This window comes from Rhea americana, unplaced genomic scaffold (assembly GCF_003343005.1).
Source record: "Rhea americana isolate MKP2758 unplaced genomic scaffold, rheAme1 scaffold_243, whole genome shotgun sequence".
In the NCBI taxonomy this organism is placed as follows: domain Eukaryota; kingdom Metazoa; phylum Chordata; class Aves; order Rheiformes; family Rheidae; genus Rhea; species Rhea americana.
This window is the reverse complement of record NW_028186361.1, coordinates 953,302-976,495: the sequence shown is the minus strand read 5'-3', so window position 1 is coordinate 976,495 and position 23,194 is coordinate 953,302. Positions and strand designations below refer to the sequence as shown.

Here is a 23,194-nt window from a genome sequence, read left to right as displayed (position 1 = left end):
CACATTACTAAAAAATTTTCCACTACAGTTAGGTAATTCAAAGCTCTCACAGACCTTGATGAATTGACATCAACCCACCATCACCAATGACAGCCTTGGGAAACAGAAGTTCTGTTGCCACGTCATACATATTTACAATGTTATATTGAGGACATTTCATATAAAATGAACCCCACAGAATATCTAAATGGTGCCACTCAACTGCATTGACAGGGATCCTACATTTTCACCTAACAGATTTATAATTCCATATTCCATTCATGGAAGAAAAATTTTCAAGTCATTGGAATATCCAGCAAACACTGTGCACATTTTATTAAGAGCTGAAAGGCTTGATAAAAACATGCACATCCTGACAGGTAAGAAAAATAATTACAATAGCAAAAATCTAGTAGAAATCTTTAATGTTAAATGAAGACTAGACTGTGCAATCATGTTATTTGTCAGATCTCTCTCCATTTCCATACAAACCAGAGTTCAATAGCAGATCTAGGATTTTAAAAATAAAGTGTTTCTCAGAAACACCCTACCAGTCATTCTGCGTTTAACACACCACGTCCAACTGGTAGACTCCACAGGTAGATTACTCCAAGTCTGATGTTTACCAGAAAGATATCTCACTGGAACTCACAAAAGTGTTTCATCATTTATTATCAGCTACCTGAGGGATAACATAAATGTGTCTCATGTGAAGAACTCATCCTGTCAAACCTATTGGATAGCACTGACAGGCCCAGGTGGCTACTGTTTGTTTTTAGGTAGACTTTGTAGATTCTAGTCTGATAATACTGGCAAGTATTGTACCTAAAAGCCTTAAATCAAGGATTCCTTGGCACTAATGACTTTGGACATTTGCCCACTTCATAACAGAATCACTCTAAACTAGATTAAAAGAAAAAAAAATCAGCGCCGGCTTAGTACAGTAAGCTAATTATAGCAGCAAGTTAATAATTCAGAGACTTGCCAGGAGCAAGRTAAGACACGTCTGGGGTAAACATTGTTCCAGAGAAGTGGCACAGTAGTAAGGCGCAATCTAATACTGAAAAGTGAGTTCAGTTACCAAAGACCTTGGCATATGTGGCAAAAGTTTACTGAAATAAGGATTTTACTCATCCAAAATGCTACTTATGTTACATACGTAACTTTTGAATAATATCTTGCATATCACATCCCAGGCATCCAGAATCAGACTTGTATCACAGAGCAAGTTGTTTTCTAAAGTCAAGAAATACCAAATCAGTGCCACTGGTTTCATCAATTTTTGCGCCACTTGCAGCAAGGAACTGGCAGATACATATTAGAATCCTTCTCTAAAACTGATTCTGGATACACACAAACCAGGATAATGGGTCTAAACAGACACCGTCATCACTTATAACACTAATAACACTATAACATACTGTTAATATACATTATAATATAATAATACAATTATCTAGTTCATACAACTATATAGCAGCCCTACATTTTTTTTTTGTTCTCGAACAACATTTGAGTCTTTTGCTTTTTCTTCAAAGACCAGTCAACAACCTAAGTAGTATACAAGGAAAAGACTGAGAAAGATTCATCAGACATCCGCATGTGAAAAAAAGGAAGAGCAAAGACTTTAGAAGTTTGGTACTGACAAGTAGAAAAAAATCCAAACATTTCTGGGAGTAGCTGTCAAATGGTGAAATACAGTGAGTAAAACTTCAGCACTAAACAATTCACAATGCCTTCAAACATCTCAACTTGAACTCCAAAAGACTGGACAATAAAGTGAGCGGATTGTACTGCTATGGCTCATGAAACTAAATATTAAACAGAAAACAAACAGCTTCTGGACAAAGCTTTAGGATACTTTGTTAAGAAAAGACAAAAATAAAGGCAGAAGGACAGCTTTACATGCATCAGTAATGTTGTGGACTGCAAGAAAGAGTATAGATAAAACAACATCTGCTTGAGGTGCAATCATTGGTCAATCCTGCAACCTTGCCAAAGCTAAAAAAAGACACTGACAGTAAAGCTAATCATCACAATTATRGGCCCATTAAATCAACCTAAATGAAAATTTTTAGAATAAATTTTGAAGGAAATAAAGTAGGAAGGTAATCTGAAAATGGGATAAACTGCAGTATGGGTTTGATATAGAATTTGTGTAGATTTAGAACAAAGTCAAGTCAGGAAAGGAAGAGTTTATGTTTTTGCTTTGCAGTGACATGCAGGTCCTACAGTCATGCGAGAACATCTGTAATAAAAGAATTCATTTTCTATACAAAGAAACATATAACACTATCAAATAGAAAACAATTTAAGCTAGAGGAGATCTAAACTAGTATCTAAACCAAAGCACATAAAGAATCGGTTAAAGGTGAAATTCTCATAGGTAATATAGGAAAAAAAAAAGACTGCAAGGTAGATGGAAATTTCTTAGAATTGAATACAGACCAGCTTTTGGGACTGAGTTTATTTCACATCTCATTAATATTGTTTGCAGTAAATGCACAAATGTATTAATGAAATGTGCTGATAAGGCAAAGCTGGTAGCCATACTGGAAACACTGCCAGATCACAGTATCAAAAAATGAGAGCTGGATAACTGAGAACTGGAATAACAGAAACAAGATGAAATTTTAAAACAGGATCCTATATGAACTTAAAGGGATTTCTGAATGAAAGATCATACTTGGAAAAAAACAGAGAAACATTTTGTATTAATTGATCCTAGAACGACTATGAGCCAAAGTGATACAATAAATGAGACTGCAAAGCATACCAGACAAAGAAGTTCTTGGTAAAAAGCGAACTGCCAATACCACTGCATGAGGAACCAGAGAGAACTTGTTTGTTTTATTATGTACAATTCAGACATCACACTGTATGGTTAACAACAGTGACGCAGGGGAAGAGGGTTTGTARATACACTCATAAGCACGAGTGCCTGCAAGAGGACACCTACTGCTCCTGTTGTGCTGGCTCATTCCCCTCCAAGTCTGAGGGCTAGCAAGTACCACTTCCTTTTCTTTTTATCTGCCCTCTCCAGATCTGTGTAAACTAGTATCAGATAATCCTGATGTAACTTATGTCAAAAGAAAAGAAAAGAAAAAAAATATATAAAACCAAAACAAAATACTAAGTAACTTGGCTCAAACAACTCCAGTCAAATAAAGGTTGAAATGCACTATGAATGAAGTATGTAGCAAATAAGGACAAGTAACAGTTCAAGAAACAAAATGGGTATGAACTGACCATGAATAAAATCAGAGGACAACCAACAGCTGAGTGTTGTTTCAAAACCTCCTTAAAGTAGTAGAATCAGAAAAAGCTAACTCGTTTTATCATAAAACTGACTAATTTACGAATAGTATTTTATGACATGGTTAGTCCAATGACCCTATCCATTTCGATCCTTATTTCACTGTTTAGTCATAACAGAGCAGAAAATCAGCAAGGAAAAYACAGAGACTACACTGGATAATCTCAAGCTTTTACCCACTAGAAAAATCTGAAGCAAAGGCACTTGCTTCCTCTTGGGGAAATGAATGATCCCGGTACACAATGCTAGCAGCATAGCATGCTCAGCCTTGTAAGTGATTTGGAGAAGAGTGGCAGGATCTACTTAGAAACTGAGAAGGCTGCTAGATGTTTTTTACTATTTACAGGACCTGTCAAACATCAGACAAGTAGTTTAGCAGATGAACTTCCTGTGGTAAAACTATGTAGAGCTAGGTAGCTCCAGATTATTATTATTATTTTATCATTTTCATTTTTTCTCTGGCAAATACACAAATATATTCCTATTATAAATTACAGACTGGCAGAAAAGGGATAAGAAAACTCTAAGCTGAGATTTTTATGTAGCTGCTACTAATCAAAACAGACAAACTAGAGTACTTAGAGTACTAATCATGTTAGTCTAGGGCAAATAAAAAAGCTGTAAACTGCTATGTAAATATTCTCTTTAACTATTAACTTGTTTAACTTCTCATCAGAAGCCAGGAACTAGAAGCATATTTTTCAAAAAATAGAAATTTGAATTTGATGTACATATTCCTAAGGTTATATTCCAGTTAGATTTTTACAACCATATACCAGAAACACAAATGAGCTCAGATGACCAAAGCTATACAAAGAAACAAAGCAATGACTCCCTATGTCATATTAGCTTATTATTATTATTTTATTTTAAATATAAGGGTCTCACACCACCCTTCAAATGAGACACTGGAATCCTATAGTATATAAAACTTGTTGCTAATAAGAAAATACAGGACGTGTAACAAAAAACTAGGCATGCTCACCTTGGTATTTCATCTTCTTCCCACCGAATAAAAGATACATTGTTCGAATTTTCTGGCAAATGACTTTTATGATATTCACTTACACCTGATGTATCACCTAGGAAGAAAAATAGTAAAAAAAATGAATGAAGGAGCTGTGTTCCAATATTTTTTACATATATAATAAAATAATTGCACCTACTATTTAGTACTAGAAGTCCAAATGTTTCTCAAGAATAAATAATACTGCATGACCTAGGCTCCAAAAAATARTATGCTATCATTTAGTTGATTTAACTTTCTTAAATATTGACACATATAAAAAGAAAAAAAATATTCCTAGCACACTGACAATATTAGAATTAAATTTGCTGTGGTCTAATTGTGACTTAACCTGAATTTCATCTTTTCCTTTTTGAGCAAGTTTCAATGGAAAGCACGTGTAGTCTGATGTAAACTTAGAGATCCCCAAGTGTCTGCTTCCTCAGGTAAGATCCAATGGAAATCATCAGCCAAACAAAGCACTAACTTCTACTTAGCACTCTTCTTTCTTATCCCTGAACYGAGAATGAACACACAGTATATTCCCAATAACAGTGACAGTAGCAGCAAGTGGAACCTGAGATGAAAGCAGATGCTGTCTGGCTTGCAAAGAAAGGACGGTAGAAGTTTGCTCAGAGGTCTCAGTTTAAGGAAGCGTGCTCCCTATGGTTTCCTCTTGAATCTTAACTCTTCAGATGAAGGGAAGACATAATGCACAGGATCATAGAATCACAGAATTGGTAAGGTTGGAAGGGACCTCTGGAGATCATCTAGTTCAACCCACAAACGAGTGGCCCATACAGAGATCAAACCCACAATCTTGGCATTATTAGCACCATGCTCTAATCAACTGAGCTAATATGCAGTTTGATGTGGCACAAGGGAAAATAAAAGCTTGCAAGGGAGGGGAGGAGGGTGGAAGACTTAGAAAATTAGACAGTTTCCCACTTTCACACAAAAACCAATCTTGTACATTGAATTTTCTCCATCATTTTTGATTTGTCACATACTAGTAATTTTTGTAATAGTTTGCATCAACCTTTCAGGAACAACAAAAGCTTTTGTATTTGTTAAAGTCATACTAATCACTGAATTCAATTGTCAGAAACTGTTCAGAAATATTTATAAAGAACATACATTTTTATTCTATACTTTTAAAAGCAAGTTTCACAATGGAGTCTTGAACACATGCATAGCCAATTGTCCACTACTTGGAACAACAGGAATTGGGATATCTCATGTAACAGAAATTATACAGGTRCTGCAGAAGTCACCGGGAAATAAAATGCCAAAATGCCTTAGACGCACTTAGAAACAGCCAAAATTCAGCAGGCTTATTAAAATTGTCCCAGTTCACCTCGCTAGACCCAGACTAGTTCCTGCAAATGGTGCCCCTACATCAGACTCCCAAGTGCGCTGACATACAGCTACACTCGGCTACTAGATGATCATTGAAAACATAGCACTGAAGTGTGCTCTAAAGACATCCCCATGTTTATGCAGGAGCTAGCGCAAATTCAGTCAAACCTTCACTAAAATGGTCTGTGCACTGCACTTCCTAAGCRGGAATTCCAGAAATTATCTAATGGGGCTTTTCAAGAATCCAGCTCAAACCTTACACAGCTTAATGTCTGTGATGTTCAGAAGTGACTATGCCCCTGGCAGAGCAGGTGTAGGAGAAAATACAACCATATTTTCATCATGGGGCACCTCAGCTAATTCACTGTATTAAGATGCGAGCTGACTCTACACAGGGACACGTCTTATTATTTTTCCATCTGCAGCTTGGTTAGTCTAAGAGTTGACTAACTAGGACTGAACAGTTTTATGTTTTATGTTTAAACATATGTTTTAAAGGACAACACATCACATCAGCTAGGCAATATCAGAGGTCAACAGACAAATTTTGCAAATTTGTAAATATATACTACCATTAAAATCACATGCACTTCAAATGCCAGAGCAGTTTTACRGCATTATGTCTTTAAAAAAAAAAAAAAGAGAGAGAGAGAGAATGAAAAAAACTTTCCTGTGAACTCTACTTTCAAATACTTTCAAAAGTAAGTCTCAGACTCCCAAATAATTTTTTTTTCTTTAATAAGAAAGTTACTGATAGGGATTTAAGGACACTCAATACTCCTGTTTCTTTTCTTGACATCAAGATCTTGTAAGATAGTATCAATAACACACCAAGATCTTTCAGAATCCAGTTATAGAAGATTCAATCACTGAAAATAAAAGTTTTGTAATGATTTTAGTGGCATGTGGTGTATGAATCTGCAGCCTTCCTTCTCGCTATCATGAAGGGCTTGGAAAGAAAGAGGAACTTCTGCTTCTCCTGGATATACACTGGTAACGGCAGAGTATTCCTGTTACTAAAAATTCACCTGCTTACCTCCCTCAACCTTCAAATTAGCCTGCTCATCTGAGTGAGAAAAACACCACTGGAAACAAGCCCCTGAGGTTTGATTACTGTACATTTACTAACAGATCTACTATTGAATTTTCTATTCCTTCCTAGATTGATATTTGTATCATCATCTGCAAGGGAAGATGATGATGATTTGTGGCACCTATATAGACAACAATTCATCCTGATATCCAAAATGCAATGTTCATCCTGGTTAGCCAGTCACGAGCATTGGCTGTGCCTTTGGCACCACTCCACTAGATCTGAGCCTAGAATGGACGGCTCTTCTACATTCAGGGCTGTCATGCAAGGATTGGGCTCTTGACAGCACTGTCTCCATTGTGTTGTGCAGGGGACAAACTGTCCTTTGCACATCTTCTGCACCAGGAGTGGTAGAAAGTGATCCTATGCCTGGGACCTGCAATAGACTGAGGCAGGCTACTTACACAACTGCAATGTGGACCCTTAACACCAAATGGCATTAATTGTGCTAGGAGCACTGCTGCTATTGTGTGATCAAGCCAAGACAAGGTAGTTTGCCAGTTTCTTGCTTTTATCCTATTGGATTTCCCCCTATAATGACAGCCAAAGACTAGTGGTCTCAGCCCATGCTTTCCTTCCATCCCCTTCTTCCCACTCAAGATCCACATCTTGGATACAAATGGCTTACATCTTGCTTTTTTCTCCTTTTCAAATGATAGATTAAAAAAAATGGAAAAAGAACGGGAATGGCTATTCCTTACAATCAGATTGTACTTCTCTAGGAGGCCACTTCGGGATGTTTGGAAAGCTACAGATACCTCACTATACTTCCTCAGGACTGAAGATCCTTAAGCCTGAGCTTCTTTATTCCTACAGTTCTGACAGTAGCAGAAGTGTGTGGCCTATTGCTGAGTATGGAGAGCTTCCAAATGTCTTTTGAATGTTTTTCTAAAGATTAGAATCAGACATGAAACCCCATGCCCTAAACTATTGATGTCTAAATAAATACATGTAAGAAGTATAGGAAAAAAATAAAGTCATTGTGATTCTTACTGTTTTTACAGAAAGATATTTTATGAATTCTTTTAAACTCCTGCTTTGCTTATGTATCAGAAAAATGGTGATTTAACTAAGCAGTACTTTTCTTTTACATTCAAAATGCCAAACCAATTTTTCAAAATGAAAATTAAAAATATCTCCTTTGCCCAGACATCTATACTTCAAATTTCAAGTAACAGTAGTACAAATGGAAGCATTTTAATTAAAATGTTATTTTCAGAGGACCATATCATAATTCAGCCATAATTTTGTCAAGGTATTGCAGTAGCAAAAAAATGAATTGTAACTGATTTAGGGTTCAAAAACAAGTCAAAAAATGTAGATCAACACTACTTGTATATTATCTCTCACGTAAATTCTTCAACTAAATATCAACTTTTCTAAAAATACAAAATTCCTCTGAGAGAGGTGCATATGTCCCGTAAAAATGTCAAACCCATGCTACCCTCCTTTGGTTGAGGAGGATAGGATTAGAGACCTTCTGGGCAGGCTAGACATCCACAAATCCATGGGCCCGGATGGGATGCACCCACGGGTACTGAGGGAGCTGGTGGATGTTGTTGCCAGGCTGCTCTCCATCATCTTTGAAAGGTCCTGGAGAGCTGGAGAGGTGCCTGAGGACTGGAAGAAAGCCAGTGTCACTCCAGTCTTCAAGAAGGGCAAGAAGGAGGACCCAGGCAGCTATAGGCCCATCAGCCTCACCTCCATCCCTGGTAAGGTGATGGAACAGCTCATTCTGGATGTCATCTCCAGACATATGGAAGAGAAGAAGGTGATCAGGAGTAGCCATCATGGATTCACCAAGGGGAAATCCTGCTTAACCAATCTGATAGCCTTCTGTGATGGAATGACTGGCTGGGTAGATGAGGGGAGAGCAGTGGACGTTGTGTAYCTTGACTACAGCAAGGCTTTTGACACTGTCTCCCATGACATCCTCCTAGAGAAGCTCAGGAAGTGTGAGTTAGACGAGTGGACAGTGAGGTGGATTGAGAACTGTCTGAAAGGCAGAGCTCAGAGGGTCATCATCAGTGGTATGGAGTCTAGTTGGAGGCCTGTGGCTAGCGGCATCCCCCAGGGCTCAGCTCAGCCCTGGGTCCCATCCTTTTCAACTTATTCATCAATGACCTGCACAAAGGGACAGAGTGCCTCCTCAGCAAGTTTGCTGATCATACCAAGCTGGGAGGAGTGGCTGAMACACCTGATGGCTGTGCTGCCATTCAGAGAGACCTGGGCAGGCTGGAGAGATGGGTGGAGAGGAACCTCCTGAAGTTCAACACGGGCAAGTTCAGAGTCCCGCACCTCGGGAAAAACAACCTTAGGCTCCAGTACAAGCTGGGGGCCGACCTTCTGGAGAGCAGCTCTGCAGAGAAGGACCAGGGAGTGCTGGTGGACAACAAGTTGACCATGAGCCAGCAATGTGCCCTTGTGGTCAAGAAGACCAATGGTATCCTGGGGTGCATGAGGAAGAGTGTTGCCAGCAGGTCAAGGAAGGTGATCCTGCCCCTCTACTCAGCCCTGGGGAGGCCTCATCTCGAGTACTGTGTCCAGTTCTGGGCTCCCCAGTCCAAGAGAGACATGGAGCTACTGGAGAGAGTCCAATGCAGGGCTACAAAGATGATTAGAGGGCTGGAGCACCTGCCCTATGAGGAACGGCTGCGAGAGCTGGGCCTCTGCAGCCTGCGGAAGAGAAGACTGAGGGGGGATCTTATCAATGTGTACAAGTACCTGAAGGGAGGGTGTCAAGGGGACRGGGACAAACTCTTTTCAGTTGTCCCATGTGACAGGACAAGAGGCAATGGGCAGAAATTGAAGCACAGGAAGTTCTGCCTGACCGAGAGGGGGAATTTCTTCCCTGTGAGAGTGACGGAGCACTGGCACAGGTTGCCCAGAGAGGTTGTGGAGTCTCCTTCTCTGGAGATCTTCAAGGCCCGCCTGGATGCAACCCTGCCTACCATGCTCTAGGCGACCTTGCTTGAGCAGAGGGGTTGGACTAGATGATCTCCAGAGGTCCCTTCCAACCTTACATAGAGTCTATGATTCTACTGAGAGAACATGTCATGTTTGACATGCAGCATCTCAGTTTAGGAAGCAGGTTGTTCCTCAATCTCAATACACAAGCACAAAGAGGAACAATGATGGAAAACTACACATGGACTTTGATGCAGAAAGCAAACTCTAAGGAAACAGTGCAATACCCATTCAGCCACAAAAAAAATTGTTTGGTCTTAAGAACAAATACCTTACCTTTTCTCCTTGCCTTTCTGAATTTGACAGCAGCCAGGTTTATTAAATTCATTCCATATAGGTTGTAGTCTATAAAGAGTTGGAGGAGGTAGGGAATATGGGCTTCATGAGGCTGGTAAGATTTGTTCATTATGGCTCCACCTTGCAAAAGCTCACATACTCTAAAATTAAAGAAATTAAAACATAAGAAAAAATATTTCCAGTGCAACAATATTTAGAAAATTTGGTTTTAATTTTATAGAAATAAATACATATTGTCTTAAATACTGCCTTAGTTATATTTTTATCTTGATAAGAACTTTGTTTTCACAACAGTGGATCTACAAAAAAAAATCTCTTCTAATAATAATTCAACATATAGCTGTTTTCTAAAAAACAACTATGGCAGTGGTATGCCTGCAGACTAGTAATAACTTTGCAAGTCACTCCAGTTCTCTTTGATACATACATAAAGAAGTCACACATTGTTTTAAAGGTACATACTGTACAAACATAAGCAGTATTTTAATAGCTTCCAGAAAGCATGAGAAATCTGATCTTTTGAACATCTGTGCATTAAAAAAATGCAGGCATTTGGATAATTATAAATTCATGTGATAAATGTGTTTGAAAGTGGTATGATATCTAGAACTCAAGGAAATGGACTAAGCATGTTCAAGTACAAGAAAATGTGGTTCAAAAAATAAGTTGTACAAAAAAATTAAAGGAATAAACTGTATGAAATGCCATTGCTTATTTGGATACAAGTAATTCAAACATGAGACGCTCCAAAGTGAAGCTATATTTGCTTACACTCAGCTATACATGCATATATTCTACATTAAGTCAAAAATTTAACATCATGCAGCAACTTACAAGCCTAGAACAAAAACCAGATCTTACGATCTTCTATTATTTTATTTATTTATTTTCTTTTTAACAGGATAGTTATACACTCAAGAGATTTCAGTACATCTTTGACAAATAATTCCTAATATTTCCTCCTTATTTATTCCTGAATTTACTGCAATTAATGTGCCAGTAACGTTGAAACCAACAGTGCTTTCATTAAATACAACATTTCACTCCTGGACAATAATTTTGTTACTTCTATTATTAAAATGTACATCAACCTTCCTTCCAAACTCTCTCTTTCATTCAAGATACAAGGATATCAACCAGAGTCCTGATCCAGAGTCAGTATCACCATGTCCTTACCTTTTTACCATTGCAGGATTGTAAAGATAAATCTTCATAAACTGTCTCTCCTTTTCATGGTAACCATAAAAAGGCCTGGAGAGAAAGAAGTAAAAGCAAGAAACTGGCCAGTTAGGCACCGGAGTTTATTCAACTACAGATTACTATAAAAATCATTAAAAGTGAAGGGGGGGGATGGAATTCTGCATATCCAGGAGAATTAAAATTCCCACATCAAGCCAAAAACCATTATAATCCAAACGTATTTCTTAAAAATAAACTTTCACTCCATTTCAAAAATTAAATGTCCCTTGTGCAAATGCCAATTCTTTACAGTCAAACTCTGTGGAATCTTAATCTAACATCTTTATACATTATTAACACATCGCACATTTCTAAACAGACAATTCCTATAAGGTACTGACTCAGTGGGGTCAGAGTTGGTACATGTACACATATGTGAATCTGGGGAGGAAGGAAGGGAGCAACGGAAAAAAAGAATGCAGAAGACTGGAAGGGTATTCAGGACTAGAGTACACACTAGTCAATAGAAATTTCAGTCTAACACTTTTGGCTAGGTGGGTTCAACATCATACAATCTTACATAGTGAATTGCAAGCTTGTCAGAGACAGATAACTATGAAATGAGAAAAAAAAATATTTAGAAGCTGCCACTCATTTTCAGCATGACCAATAAGAAATACTATCAGTCAGCTTTCCCGCTATTGCAAAAATGGAAATTTCAGATTAAAAATTAAAAAAAAATACATTGCAGCYGCTTTGCTGGCAGTATCTAGAAAACAGCATTACAGCTGGCTGTAGAAGAAAGGACATGTCTCATCTTCCTGAACTTAAAAGTTAGAAAGGACATGTTTTTCAGAAACGCATACAAAAAAAATGGCTAAAAGGTATTGCTGCACACTGCTGAATGTTAGTATTTTCATTCTTTTGTTATGAAGCTGAAAAATTCAATGCATGTATAGACTGTGTTCCTCCAGGACAGCTTCCTATTATTCACCATGATTTGATACATTTTTCAGTCCTTGGTTACAGAAGTCTAATAYGGATTGAGAGAATCCTTAAAGTGTTAACATCCCATAATAATATACAGTTCCAGGAGCAGCAGAAAGCTACCCCAAACAAAAACACAAGTCAGCTTGACAGATAAATAAATGAATATTTAAAAGCCTCTACTTCATTGTGCTGCTGGGAAAATCAGATGGATAAACATGACCTGACACTCTACCCTGTACTTCCTAAAGGGATGTAGATAGTAAAGGTGGGGGGAAGGGAGGAGAGACAGGAAAAGGAGACCCAGAGGCTGGTTCCTGCATGACACAGGGAACCTAGAATAATCAGACAGATAGAAAATGCTGGCTGGAGAGTACTATCTTAATAGAAGAGGCAGAAAAGGCTAACAGGGAGAGATTTGGAAAAAAAAAAAAAGTAGCAGGATTCAAGTTTAGAAAGAATGGTGAGGTCAAGCATTTTGGAGGAAAAATGTTGATTACATTAAGTCACAGTGAATGAGAAAAGGCATTTAGTAGCTGCACAAACCTGTATGAATTTACGGAGGGGGGAGGGGTGTGTGTGAAGGGAGAACAGAAGCTCCACAGTCATCCCAATCCTTATCAGATACTTCTGAATAGAGCAATCATAAAAACATTTCAAAGCACATAACCAAAAAATCTTAACATGCTATACTCACATTCCAGATACTAATGACACTTTGAAAACATGCTGGACAGTAGAAGACGGATTGCCTAAAGCCACATTAAGTGCTCTGTCAATGCTGAATGCCACTTGACGAAGATAGTGTTCTGGATGCTGTCCAAAACCATCATATGGTACATAGAGGTAAGGAAAGATACCATGTAAGTGGAGACAAGTCTTCTGACCTAAAATGGAAAGATGAACATTTTTTTWAAAAGAGGTAGTCATTAAAAAAATAAAATTCCTTGGGGAAAAAAAAATCTAATCAACGCAAACAAAAAACCCAGTTTCATCAGGCAGAGGAACACTCATTTAAGGATGCAGATATTTACATGTTAGATGTCTACATATGACTACCATATGCTTCCTTCATAGTGTAATCAATGGGACAATTTCCCCAGATATCCAAAATGGGTTAGATGGATCACGTGCTACAAGAACTCACCTCTTCATTAACTATAAAGATGGTGAGGGGTGACTGACTTAGTTGTAGGTATCTGCAATTAGGCGAGATGAATCCTACCTCAATAGCTTACAATAAAGGACAACAAAGCGCTGCAAGTCTATAGACAGGCAATTTTGGCCTGTTAATGGGCACCTCCTCACAATTAAAGGAAAAAACAGTCAGCATAGTTTATTTTTCTTTCACAATATCAACTGAGAGTTTTTAACAGAAGAGCAAATCCCATCTTTTTAGATTACTAAGTAAAATTTTTTTATAAATAGTTAAAGGGCACTTGAACTATTGAAGCTCAGCAATACCACAACACAATTTTAGCACTCTGATGAGCAAGTAAGAAAAAAAGTTAGCTATACAACACAGAAAATTATCTCCAGATTTACAAAGGAAAAAAATGCAATCAGATCAAGTGAAAAAAATATATTCAATACTATTCTGTAATATCAATGCAGCTATCTGCAAAAACCCAAACTTGAGTCATGGTGCTACTAATAACAATCGGGAGTATTTCCCAAAGATTTTCTATATAATAAATATCTGCAAAAACTCCATTCTACACTTTTGTTCTCTAAAAGTTGATGTTTCAATAATCTTTATCAAGTTCAAAATAACTAACACACAGATCCAATCATTAAACTTTTTTTGTAAAGACCTGAGCAATAAATATTAAACCTTGTTAAAAACAAAGTGACAAACATCTGACCTTGAAAAAAAATCCTGAAAAGCTTACTTAATTTTGTTATATAGATACCTTTACCCACCTCCATCTTCAAATATTAAAAAAGGTTTTATGGGTCTGAGTTTCCTGGTGGCATTTAGAAAAAATGCCTAACATTTGCCACTGTCTAGCTGTCATACAAGATTCTGTGCACATCTAATGCTTATCCCCTGCTTGTGGACAAAAAGAACTAAGTGTAAGTATAACAAAAAGCTTTTTTATCTCTGCATTTTTCATTAAGACTCGTAATTTTCATATAACATAGTTTGATTTCCTCCAGCATGGAGGCAACAGAAACATTTCTCTGTGGTATACTTCTCAAATTTAATACAGTATTGACAGCCCTGTTTATTTTTCAGTCTTCAAAACTCTGAAAGAACCGGGGAGTCAAAAAAAAAAAAAAAAAAGGAAATTATGCAGTTCAGTTCTGATTAGCACTGAAGATGTTCAAGTTCAGCATAACTTCAAAAGCAACAGACTAGATTAACTTTTGGTTCAAGAAAAATGAAAATGGTTTTCCAGTAGTTTGATTCCCCATGCATAACTTAACAGTGAGCTACAATTTATCATTTCTGGTTTGCTTTTATTTCTCCTTAAAATGTACTCTCTTCATTCTGTTCATGAGCTTTTTCCTTATTTTTCTGTTGCTTTAAATTATTTCAGTTATGACTGCGTCTATCTAAGACAACGCTGTAACAGAAGACTCTCTCTCCATATACTTTGCTTCTGCTGACTTGTATGCCTTCTTCCAAAAAGAATTATGTAAAGACTACCAAATTACTTCAATCATTCTGAAGACTACCGCAGTATGCAGAATCAGTGCAAGCTTTCTTTGGTTTTCATAATGAGTAAGAGGGAAGCAGCTTGTATCCTCCGCTCTTGCGGGATCCACCCTCAGGTTACGGTCCCACAAAAAGTTCTGCAGGATGACATACCACGTTACTGCCAAAACGGCGCTGCTGCTTCTGCCAGCAGCCTGTTCCAGCTCGCTTTTGAGTAAGAAATTTCTGATTCACTAAGATCACAGGCACATTTTAGCGGTTTCGTTTCTTCTATAAGTGAAAGCTACATATTATGACTATGCCCTGCTAAACCATTGTAGTTTAGATACTGCAAGACAAAAGAATTCTAGTAATTCCATCAGTTGACTGGTCCCTTCAATAGAAGGACTATCTTACTGCTTGCCTATGCTATTTCACCCTTCTGATATTGCACAGAAATTACAATAGGTGACAATAGCTCCAATGTTGAAGCTCAAATACAGACAGAATTAACAATAAAGAGACTGGTTTACATAAAAAGCATGTAGTGAGGAAGGAAAAAGAAGGCAAAAAGGCACTTTTGCTCTCTGAAAAAAAAATCTTCTCCCTCCCCTCCTTTTTTTTTTTTTTAAAGACACAGCATGTAAAACATTATGACGGACATTCCCTGCCACTTTGTCTAAACTGTAGGTTTTTTTTTTTTTTTTGATCTTTTCTATTGGCAAGAGATAAGCCCCAGCTCGTATGCTAATTTAGTCCTCCTTTCCACCAGAGGCCAACAAAGACGGAGACCAGCTGCTGGCATGGCCACAGCCATGACAAGAGCAGCTCACAGGCACTGGCCTCTCCCCCTCCACGTACTCCCTTCTTCTCCCAGGGTCCCAATCTGATTCTTTCATCCCTGCTGGGACACTGCAGGAGGGAAAGGCACAAATACAACCTACTTGGTGGTCAGCAGGGCTTCTACCTTCCTYGCTCTCCCTTTGCAACAACATGCTCCCAACGTGCCTCGGCATCAGCTCTCCTCTCCCCCCTTGCCCAGCTGCAGAGATGCAGGGGGCAGAGCCGCAGTGTGGGGAGACGGTCAGAGCATGGGTGGGCTGCGGACAACTGCTGCCATCTCCTCGTGCCCTGGCTTCGTTGCTGGCGTAGCCAGGRACTGCTCGGGAACGGCTGGTTCCCRACTACGCGCCAGGAAGGGGACGGACGCCTACAATTCGTTCTCAGACCCAYGAGATGAGTTACAACTTGGCAGGTTTACTGACGAACTGGGCTACACTTGAATCCCTGAGCTTGGGATGAAAAGCACACAATTTCTTTACCGACAACAACAAAACCAACCAACCAACCAACACCAAGTCTTCCATGATCTGGACAGTTTCTCAGTTCATGGGCTGCGTGTATTTTAGTTCCGTTCAGGTTATGATGAGCACCTTATAAGGGTCCGGATTTAGTTCCGGTTTAAAATATGCTTCAATGGTCAATTTGAATTGCATCCATCTTAAGTGAGATGCATTTTAASATTAAGAGAATTTAAAGTTAGCACTTTCTGTTTTACTTTATGTCAGTATTCCTACAGTTTGTTTGCATCTTGTTTTAAACGAACAATTTTAGAAAATACAGCAGTAGTGGACTTCTACTAGCAATTTAAGGCATGGGGAAAAATGGGTTTTTGGGGGGCTTATATTGCCTGAATTCTGAGATTGATTTTGGGCAGTTGATGCAGATGAAATATGACATAAGACCTTGCCAGTGGTTTAATTATTTCTTTCTTTTAATTGATACGCAACTCGTCTGTAATTAAATCAATAACTCATTTACTGTGTTTTTGGCCCTTCCTTTTAAATACTTAATGAATTTTAAGAAGTTAAATTTCGGCTTTTTATTTTTAGATTCATATCTGTCTACACTAGTTGTAGGACTTCAATGTTTTCAGCTTTGCACTAAAGCAATTCCATTTTGTACATGTCTTAGATATATTTTACCTTGACCTTGTCCTCTTTTAGTAAGACTCATATCTACAAGTGTATGTGTCTGTGYGTGTAAATGTTCAAGTAGATTTTCTTCATTTTGTTTTTTAATTGAAATCAGCAGCCATTATGCGAAAATGGAAAAACTTACTTGCATTTTAATCAATCTAGATGGCAAAGTTAGTTATTAATATTTTACATCTTTCACATGAGCAAGCTCCACGCGTTTACAACGATGTCAACAGTTCATTCTACTACTGTCAGGGTGAACTTGCATCCTGAGAGAAATCTCTAAGCTTCTTAAAACTGTTCAAAAATATCTCAAATGTAACTACGGAAAAACAAGGAACAAAGCCTTAAATTGCTCTGTCTATATTAGAATGTATGCAAGAATTTTCTGGTTACAACCAATGAATTTTGGTTTAYTAGCCTTTTTAAAGGCATACTGCATGCACGCATGCCGAAGTTTACAGGCTTCTACAGCAAGTCTTCAACTGCCAGCTTGCTTCCTCCAAGTTTGCACCCTGGGTCTCAGCATAAATATAAATTCAGCTTCTTCTACCATATGAATCAAATCACTCCAACTCTTTACTTTCTTCTGAGAAGAATTACTTTTGGGAGAGAAAAAAAACCGCTCATTTTCCCCGCAACTCAAGCTTGTTCTGCCCTTCAGTTTCCTGGTGTCAATTACTAACTACACTGCTTTTCTAACTTGCTCAGTTATTTGTGTGTGTTTGAAGTTAGCAGAGAGACGTAATTCTTCTGACATGCCAAATCTTCACCCTCTTCAGGTTCCAACTTCTTTGCAAAATTAAATGAACCATTACCCTCAACCACCCTTCCCCCTCCTCTTGCCATCATAATATCATTGTATCTCCCTGTTCCAGCAGTTTTCTAGCCATGACTGCTAGGTTTTAGGGACAGGTAACTTCTTCACTAGGCTTACTTAAGTAGAAGAAAGTGGACAAGATGCTGGATGACAGGTCCTTAATCAAAGCTACACTCTGAAGCTCTTCTATGTTTTTTTTAGTTGCAGTTCTGTACCATTTTTTGTCTTGCGTAGTGAATAAAAAAGTCACAATTCATTCTAAGTGCATTTTTCTCCTTCAGTTTAAATAGTAGTCACAAGTTTGTTTTTTTTTCCCTCAGATCTCTGAGAGTAATTTTGCATATTGTATTAAAGCTGGGTATTTAATGGTTTCCCAGCACTTGTGAAAATTTTGCAGTATCAAAATTCTTCCCATTCCTCACTAGAGTGAACATATGACAGCTCAGAAATTAGAGAGAACATTCAGAACACATAACCAGAATACTGAATGGTCTGGTATTAATGCACAAGTTGKGATATGGGGGGGGGRRAAAGTGATTTTCAACTTTTTTGATTTGTAGATCCTGAAGAGCACTCYAGCACACACACAGGTCTCTAGTTTTGTAGCAATAGGCTTACTTTTCATGGTTAGCTTTCATGAATTTTTAACAACAAAATGAAAAAATACATCTTGAAAACAGCTGTGCTGGACTTTAACTCAAATTTCTGCTGCAGACAAGGTAGTACAGGGATGTTAACTGTGACATCCCAAACACTTGCCACTTCTTTGGTGTGTTCTCTGCTCTCGGCTCACCATGAAACTCCAGTGTGTGCATTCACAGCTCCAGCTAACACAAACTCCTCCCTCCGACAAGTTCTCCTTAATGACAAAGTTTCATAGAAAAATTTATAGCTTTAAATGCAAAAATACATTCATTAGCCCCCTGTTCCCCATAACGGGCAAAGCACATTATCCTGTATTTTACCTGGGAAAGAGTAAAATATTTAAAGGCAGTGCTTTAATGAACTAGCACATAAATATTACAGACAAAGAGGCAGTGCAACTTCACTGGTTATTATGAATGGCGAGTACTGCTTTGCCCCCAGCTTGAGTTAGGGTCATTGTGAGAGCTACTGAATGGGCTCCCAGAAGTCTGTATTCTTTCAACAGAGAAGGTTTCTCCTCAGCTGGACCTGGCCTGTACTAGTTATACTTGCTCTTCGCCACCTCGGTGCACCATTAGCCACCCAGTGAGGGCAGCTGCAAGTCCACTAAAGAGCAAACAGGACAGAAGCCCAGAGTCAAGATCGCAGGCAAGTTTTTACACCTCGGAAACGCATGCCTCCAGAGTCCATAAAAGCACAGCATGTTTCCACTGAGGGTCGGATGCATTCTTCTTTCTTCAGAAATTCAGAGCTTCATGTAGTGTCCAAAAGTCAAAGAAAATGCTCAATGGACAATGCTCAATGGACACCAGAATGAGTCTATTTTCCAAGGTGAACTTTCTGTTTCCAGAAGTCAACTCCATGAGTTTCCCCACCAATTTTTATATACAATCTATATACACATTCACAATGTTGAAGTCATTATCTACTTCAACATTCTGCCCATTCTCAAACTATTTCAGGACAAGAAACTTATTAGTCATGCATTACGTACTTCAAATAATAAAACTGTAAGAATAAAAGGGAAAAGAGATACTAAAAATATGAACTTAAAAAAATATGGCAAAAGGAAGGATGTAATAAATAGTTTTTTTATGGAAGAAAGTTTTCTGCCCCCCCTACTGTGGGGGGTAAGCCGTTTATTAGTAGCATATTAACTGAGTGTGTACCGATGCGTGTTATTATAGCGGACCGGTTACTTTCTATACCGACTCACCAACAGATCCAAGTTTTTTCCAAAACTGTACTTTGGATTGACTTTGAAATAAAGGCATTTCCYCCCTCAGATTTAAAAAATCCATAGATTTGTTACCTGTAAGTTGTCAAACAAAATCAGTTCTGCATCTTTTTATAAGAATAGCTATGAACTCTTGTAAGAGAGTAATCTCGTTAGAGTTTGGTAACACTTAAAAAGAACCAAACCAAAAAAACCCTTCACTTCACTGTTGCCAAAAAGAAAGAAAAAGCTCTCCTGAATTTTAGCTAAATTATSTTCACCGCAAAACAAAATTTCAAAGTGCTAGGATAAATAAAACTATAGTTAAGACTACAACCTAAACTTACTATATATACACTCAGGATCCTTCTGAGTTATGCAAATCAATTCATTAATAATGCTTTTATAGCTAATGCTTGATTATTCAAGTTAAATTTTAAAAATGATGCATCCTTTTCATTTGCAGTTATTTAACAGTTTTTGCTGAACTGACATATCCTTTTATAGTTCAATTACAAAAAAATAAGAAAGCTTCTTTTTATTTCCTTCTGTCTCCTTTCCCCACACTACCTTCACACGCAAAAAAAAAAAACAAAACAAGAAACATTACAGTACTCAATTGACTGAAGAGTCAAACTGCCACCCAGCTCCAGGGAAATCTTATAAAACATGCACACTGAATTACTTTTTATTTTTCTTTCTGCCAAGAAAGCCACTGTTGATCTAGGGCTGCTATTAAGCTAGCAGCTGTCAAATTACATGAGTTTATGCAGTTATTCACTTTGATCCTTGTTACTATTAACTCATTTACCATGATATTTGATTATACTACAATTTTTATTTACAGTCCATATTACTAAACATCTTACTCTACTAGTGCAAGAACAGAGTCATTTGCTTTCGCCATTTAAGTAAAAKCATCAAATTGCACCAAATGTTGTGGTGTTAAGAGTCTGAAGTCCAGACTGCAGTAATAACAACCACAGTTTGCACTAAGCCATTGCAGATTCTAGTGGATTCCTTCCAACAGTGCCACAAGAAGAAAACAGATCTACCCATGAGGATCTCAGACCACACAGACTCACCAATTAACATAAATAAATTAAAAGCTTGGCTTGGGATAAGGTTAAGAAATACCAATTTTGTGTTTTTGCTTCTTTTCAGAGGTACAGACAGAAGCAAATTCATACACTGGAACAGAAACCCCCTACGGTGACCAGCAGATGTTATTTTTATATCTACTCATCAGTTTCTTTACATTTATAGAACCAAGGAAAGCAGTACTCTACAGYGGATTCTGCAGAGGAGGCATAAAGTTCAGACTATCACTCTGCTCAGAATTTCCYGATGCAAATCTGGATGCCTGGTAGAGATTCCCAGAGGTTTCAGCTGGGACACTTACCTTTCCTTACCAAGCAAAGTGTTTCATGGATCTRCTGTGTGTGTGCATCATAGCCATTCTGTGTGTGAGCAGCACATACGATGCCCCTAGTAACAGAACAAACGTAGTGTGCGTTTGAACGCTCAAATTGGTGGCAACATGGGACATCAGCCAAGAGGAGGCGGCTACCCAATTTCTCTAGTCCAATCTCTCCTGAAGAACTGGGTCTGCACTGGTCRAATTATCTGCAGGTCACAGATCAAACAGCCCAGTATATGACTTTCAGRGGTTTTGAGTAAACATATAGAAATCTAGAAGTAAGGCTGCAACTTATGTACAAGGTTTTCAGGCCCAAGTAGCACTGAATGAAGTGCTGAATATGTAAAGTGTTGCTGTAACACAGAAAAAGAGGTAATACACAAACTGTGAGATAGTATAGGATAGCCATCTTACAAACTAACTATTTCCTATAAGGAAAAAAGAAGAAATAGACCAACAGCTAGTCTAATGATGAATCAGTACTTCAAAAAATAATATGGATTTAATGACTTGTAGAAAGAAAACTCCCCACATTTATAGTGGCATGAATATTACTAAAGTATTAAAATCAAATAGACCATCTTGCACACTTGAAACTTACAATACAGAGACTAAGAAAGCAGGTCTGCTAATTTTTGAAAGTAGTTGACATGTGCATTACTATTAGTAACACGTACCAAGCATAACCCTGCCCTACTTCATTGTTTCAAAATATCTGAAGAAACAAATGTATAGTAAGCCACAGACAAAAAAAAATAATACAACTAGAAGAGAACTGAAGCCAACATGATAGAGAATTGCAGTTACTTTTTCTTAAGAGGCAGAGTTAAGAAAGAACTGATGTTTTCTGATCATGAGAATGCTCAACCACACACAATGATAAAATGAAGATATAATCTATACGAACGTATCACAGTACAAGCTACAAAACCTAAGGATTATTATTCCAATGTTCTCAGAGAACTTTTTCATAGTTTGAAAATAAAATTGATTTTTGCTTACAATTGCTAAAAACATCTCTGAGATGAGCTCAATTTAGACAAATTTCAGTCCAAAATAAAAACGTGAAATAGGCACTGTCCAGTACAGGAACAGAGTTTGCACATTCCTGTACTTTAAACTACACAAATTTAAGGATTCACCACAGCTCTTTCATGAAGTCTTTGTATAGGCTGTGGGAAGAGAAGACAGAAGTGTGTCTATTCTGGATTTAATCCTACACATATGGGACTAAATGTTGGCCCATACTCCAGGAATGGGAGAGTTGATGCACGTACTGCCTCCAGTTATCTCCTCCAAAAGACTTCCACTCTCACAGCAGGAATGTCTGAACATAACATGCAGATGATCCTAAATCACTGTAGTTTATAGCCAAGAAAAAGTAAACTGGAATCCACTCAGTCCGTAGATCAATATTAAGGAATTCACAAACAAAAACTGACTTTTCTCTAGACATTTAAGAACTCTTTTAATACACAGTTGGCTCATTCCTCTCCCTTTAAAATATGTCATGAGCAGAAAGGGGTACTAGGTTTCACATGTCAGCCTGGTGGCTAGAGGCTTCCAAAAGAAATTATATATTAGGTTCTAAGGTCTATTCTACCTATCAGAAGCCAAACCCACAGCTTTCCCATTAGAGACCAACCTAATCGTAAGGCTCCAGGCAAAGCTGCTCAGCCCTGAATTTGCGCCACCACGCAGAAAGGAACACAAGACTCCAAAAGTAAGAAAAAGAGCCTGAGTCTGCAACCCAGGGACATTTCAGCCTCTGTTCTCAGTATTGTTCAGGCACTAGGTAGGATGATTCTAAAATATTAAATTCCTGTACCTGAAATTTCTAATAATGAATCAGAGTATGTCTTACAGTTGTAATACAATTTAATTTTTTATATATGTTACTCAAAGCCATTTAGCTCCCAGCCTAGAGTTCTTAATTTACAAGTTGACTATGCAACTCACACAAACTGAAGTTAAAGGTGACAAACTGGAAATACTTTGAATAGACAGTATCTCATTTCATTTCTAAAAAACTAAGTCTAGATAAAGCATGGCTTTAGAAAAAAAAAACTTAATACTGGTCTAGATGGAAGCATATTTTGCTGTGGTATTTCTTCCACAGAATGAGATGATGCCATTACAACAAGCAAAGCAGAGTCATGGGGACAAACTGCACTGAATACATCCCTATATGTAAATGAGTAATTAAAAAATGTATAAGACTGGAGAAGGAAAGCTTTTTGCAAGTTTCTAGTGTACTAAAAGTACTTTAAGTACAGTTTTGTAAAGTGGT

At 37.8% G+C, this 23,194-nt stretch overlaps 1 protein-coding gene across 1 annotated transcript in view; it reads right to left on the bottom strand.

Moving 5' to 3' along the window:
• REV3L (REV3 like, DNA directed polymerase zeta catalytic subunit) overlaps positions 1-14,112 on the bottom strand; it is a 77,252-nt gene extending 63,140 nt beyond the window's left edge. Inside the window, exons 1-5 of the mRNA XM_085306630.1 lie at positions 14,097-14,112; positions 12,881-13,070; positions 11,194-11,268; positions 9,997-10,157; positions 4,281-4,377 (exon numbers count right to left, since the gene is read on the bottom strand). Coding sequence (XP_085162756.1) covers positions 4,281-4,377; positions 9,997-10,157; positions 11,194-11,268; positions 12,881-13,070; positions 14,097-14,112 — 539 coding nt within the window. The remainder of the gene's footprint in view (positions 1-4,280; positions 4,378-9,996; positions 10,158-11,193; positions 11,269-12,880; positions 13,071-14,096) is intronic.
• Between the last annotated feature and the right edge of the window lie 9,082 nt (positions 14,113-23,194).